Source organism: Palaemon carinicauda, chromosome 7 (genome assembly GCF_036898095.1).
Source record: "Palaemon carinicauda isolate YSFRI2023 chromosome 7, ASM3689809v2, whole genome shotgun sequence".
Taxonomy (NCBI): domain Eukaryota; kingdom Metazoa; phylum Arthropoda; class Malacostraca; order Decapoda; family Palaemonidae; genus Palaemon; species Palaemon carinicauda.
In genome coordinates this window covers 121,115,524-121,116,767 of record NC_090731.1, presented here as the reverse complement: position 1 = coordinate 121,116,767, position 1,244 = coordinate 121,115,524, and the positions used below count along the sequence as shown (strand labels likewise).

The following is a 1,244-nucleotide window of genomic DNA, read 5'->3' as shown; positions in this document are numbered from 1 at the left end:
CTCCCTGCCACCGCTACTGTAAGTAATCAGTCTGTTAATATTTTTCTCAAAGAAGGTGTTTATCATTGCTAGGTCAAAAGCCACAGCCAAATCAATCTCTTTCTCCCCTCATCATTTCTCTCACCCACACCCCAACCTTCGTGCACTCTCTCTAATTCCCAAGTGGCCATTCAGATCTCCTATAATTACCCTTTCCCTCACAGGAATTATTCTAAGCTCCAGGTCAATCTTCTCCCAGAATGTATCCTTCTCCTCCTCTCTACATCAAGTCTGCTGGGCATAGGCACACACAACATTGACTATTGTTGCTCCTAGTCCCAGCTTTATGCTCATAATTATGTCATTTTTCCTATTCACTCCAATCAAACTTTCCTTCAAATCTTTCGATAATATTAATCCTACACCATTTCTTCCTTTCATATTTGCTTCACTGTAATGAAATTTACAACCTTCGCCTAGTTCTCTTTCCTTATTTCCCTGCACACACAGCACTCCAATCTTCCTTCTCCCCTTGAGGTCAACCAGCTCTCGCCCTTTTCCATTCATTGTCCCCACATTCAGAGTAGCTACTCTCATCCTCTTCTCAGATATTTCCCTCTGAGGTTGCCTCTTTAACCCAGCCCGCCTATGACTGGGTAGCCCTTGCCGAATTTTCGGAGGTATCAGCCGAGGTCCCAACGCGTCGCCTACGGGGAACGCAGTAGCATTAATTCTAATCTCACAATCTGCACTGGCCATCTTGGTTTTGGCTATGTTTTCATGGCCAGATCCCTTTCCTGCTGCCAACTCTCCCCATTTACCCGGTCTAGGGATCGGCACTAAGTTGAGGCTGGCTTGCCCGCTTCCCCCCCTTCCCCTCTGTGGCTGGGTCATTTCTACGAAAAACTTTAATAATCCTAGAAATGGATTTTTCCACAGGTACGAACTGTCATCGTAACGTTCTGTGTCCCAAAAGAAACACTTACTTATATAAACATATAAATCAGGGAAGGTGATATTAAAGTAATCTTCATTATTAGGTTTCAAAATACGCATTTAATGTTTAGTAGAGCTTTACAGAATGTTATTATTTTTCAACTTTTAAAGAAAAAATAAAATAGTCTTATTTAAAACTACGAAAGAATAAAGACCTTTGGACGCAAAATTGAGCCATATATTTTCCTTGAAATCAATACATAGGCAATCAGATCAACTCAGTCTAGGACCTACCTCACGTATTAGCCCTACAGTTGATCTGATTTTTT

At 41.6% G+C, this 1,244-nt stretch overlaps 1 protein-coding gene across 1 annotated transcript; it reads right to left on the bottom strand.

The window, feature by feature from the left end:
* Positions 1 to 264: 264 nt before the first annotated feature.
* On the bottom strand, positions 265 to 873 carry LOC137644506 (uncharacterized). The gene has a single exon (XM_068377478.1). The coding sequence runs from the start codon at positions 871 to 873 to the stop codon at positions 265 to 267; it is 609 nt and encodes a 202-aa protein (XP_068233579.1).
* Positions 874 to 1,244: the final 371 nt, after the last annotated feature.

Coding starts and splice junctions, on each gene's coding strand:
- LOC137644506 (XM_068377478.1), bottom strand. CDS start 873: ATGACCCAGCCACAGAGGGGAAGGGGGGGAAGCGGGCAAGCCAGCCTC.